Source organism: Volvox carteri (genome assembly GCF_000143455.1).
Source record: "Volvox carteri f. nagariensis unplaced genomic scaffold VOLCAscaffold_19, whole genome shotgun sequence".
Classification (NCBI taxonomy): Eukaryota; Viridiplantae; Chlorophyta; class Chlorophyceae; order Chlamydomonadales; family Volvocaceae; genus Volvox; species Volvox carteri.
Window position 1 is genome coordinate 610,975 of NW_003307562.1, and position 2,064 is coordinate 613,038.

The window sequence follows — 2,064 nt, forward strand, 5'->3', positions numbered from 1 at the left end:
CTAAGACTGCGATACTATTATACTATAATGTTTCCCTAAACCTATGCTGTAATAAACGACACCTCAACTTAAATTGTTGTCACAGCCTCCAAAGGTTCTGTATCTATTCTAAAACGTGTGCGTATACTATGAGCTGCGCCAAGTGCCGTACACGAACATATGTGCGTGTACGACAAACAACTCAACACCTGTTCAGCAACTCAGCTATCAGCCCTGGCCCCTGTACAAAAACCTGGCGTGCAGCCTGACATGGCCACATACCTGCTGCAGCCCACTGCCCAACACCATCCCTGGCTGCTGCAGCTGCATGAAAAACAAGAGGCGCCCCGAGGCCACTGCCATGTTTAGCTGAATCCAAATGGAAGCATCCTTGCTTGCCATGGAGAGGCTGGCAGACTCATGTGTTTTCTACAAGCCCCCACAAGAAGAGTTTGGGGCTACTGAAACTGTAGCAGTCGCTCACCTGGGCGGACTACTGGCTTTGCGGAAGCGTGGAATTTAGAGTCCTCGCTGAGGCAGGGAGAAGTCCAACCCAGCAACAAGCACTAGCATACATAGACCCGTACGAAACAATCCGAGACAGCGGCAGCGGAGTCTTGAACTCTGAACACCAAGTAGTCATGATACTTAAGTGCCTCACCATGGCACCCCACCCAGGTAGCTTACATCTCGGCCTACCTGCCGGAGATTCCCTACTACGTTCCTGCCGTGCTAGGATACTGTCGGTGTATCCTCCGGTGGCAGGTTGGTACAGGAGGGTATCCTCTGGTGGCAAGGTGGTACAGGAGGGTACCCTCCGGTGGCAAGGTGGTACAGGAGGGTATCCTCCGATGGCAGGGTGGTACAGGAGGGTACCCTCCGGTGGCAAGGTGGTACAGGAGGGTACCCTCCGATGGCAGGGTGGTACAGCAGGGTACCCTCCGGCGGCAAGGTGGTACAGGAGGGTACCCTCCGGTGGCAAGGTGGTACAGGAGGGTACCCTCCGGTGGCAGGGTGGTACAGAAGGGTACCCTCCGGTGGCAGGGTGGTACAGGAGGGTACCCTCCGGTGGCAGGGTGGTACAGGAGGGTATCCTCCGGTGGCAGGGTGGTACAGGAGGGTATCATCCAGTGGCAAGGTGGTACAGGAGGGTACTCTCCAGTGGCAAGGTGGTACAGGAGGGTACCCTCCGGTGGCAAGGTGGTACAGGAGGGTACCCTCCGGTGGCAGGGTGGTACAGGAGGGTACCCTCCGGTGGCAAGGTGGTACAGGAGGGTGTCCTCCGGTGGCAGGGTGGTACAGGAGGGTACCCTCCGGTGGCAAGGTGGTTCAGGAGTAGGGTTGGAAGTCATCTAAGACTAAACTTCTTAACTTTTATGAGAACCTTTAGAAACTAAACCTAGCTAATATCTATAGATATTAGATGGCCTTTTTTGGCGCCTTAGATGTACGGCAGCTCCGAAACCTTAGCAGAGACCTTAGGTGGTCCTGAGAAACTTTAGGTGAAGCTGTCTGAGGACTCATCGAATAGTTACTGAGTAACATTCCCAATGGCTGACGTCGGTGAAGCCTCTGGCAAGCCGCCGAAGGGCAAGCACGAGTCCAGCAAGGATACTTACACCTACAATGGCAAGGAGTACTCGGCCAAGGAATTTTACGAGAAGCTGAAAGACAGCAAGCGAAATAGCCATGCTTCCTGGTGGGCTTTCTTCAACGTTGTGCTGGTAAACAACGCAGTGAAGCTGGCCTGCACGTTTTGCCCCACCCTGCGCACTCAGGCCTCACAGTTCTCGGGTCTGCGGTGTGTGACGGTGTTGTTAGCTTGTCAGGGCTTGGTCCGCTAAAATGTTAGACGTGGTCCGTGTTGTTTGCTACGCTTCCAGGTGTTTCATGCACTGGCTTTTCAGCACGCGTATGCAGTTTCGCGGGGGAAGGTATACCTTCCCCGGGGGAAGGTATACCTGCCCATTACGTAATGGGCAGCGGGGTACACCGACTGGCATGTGGTGCCTGGTATCATGGTGTGCAGTTCGGCAGTTTGCCAATCGCTGTGTTCTTGGAGCGTTTAGGGGCTGCTACTGCTGA

The 2,064-nt window shown here is 54.6% G+C and overlaps 1 protein-coding gene across 1 annotated transcript in view; it reads right to left on the bottom strand.

Moving 5' to 3' along the window:
- The window catches only part of VOLCADRAFT_45367 (uncharacterized protein), a gene marked incomplete at both ends in the record, with an annotated part of 4,210 nt that overhangs the window by 823 nt on the left and 1,323 nt on the right, over nucleotides 1-2,064 (bottom strand). Inside the window, one exon of the mRNA XM_002950582.1 lies at nucleotides 908-1,073. Within this exon, the coding sequence (XP_002950628.1) occupies nucleotides 908-1,073 (166 nt within the window). The remainder of the gene's footprint in view (nucleotides 1-907; nucleotides 1,074-2,064) is intronic.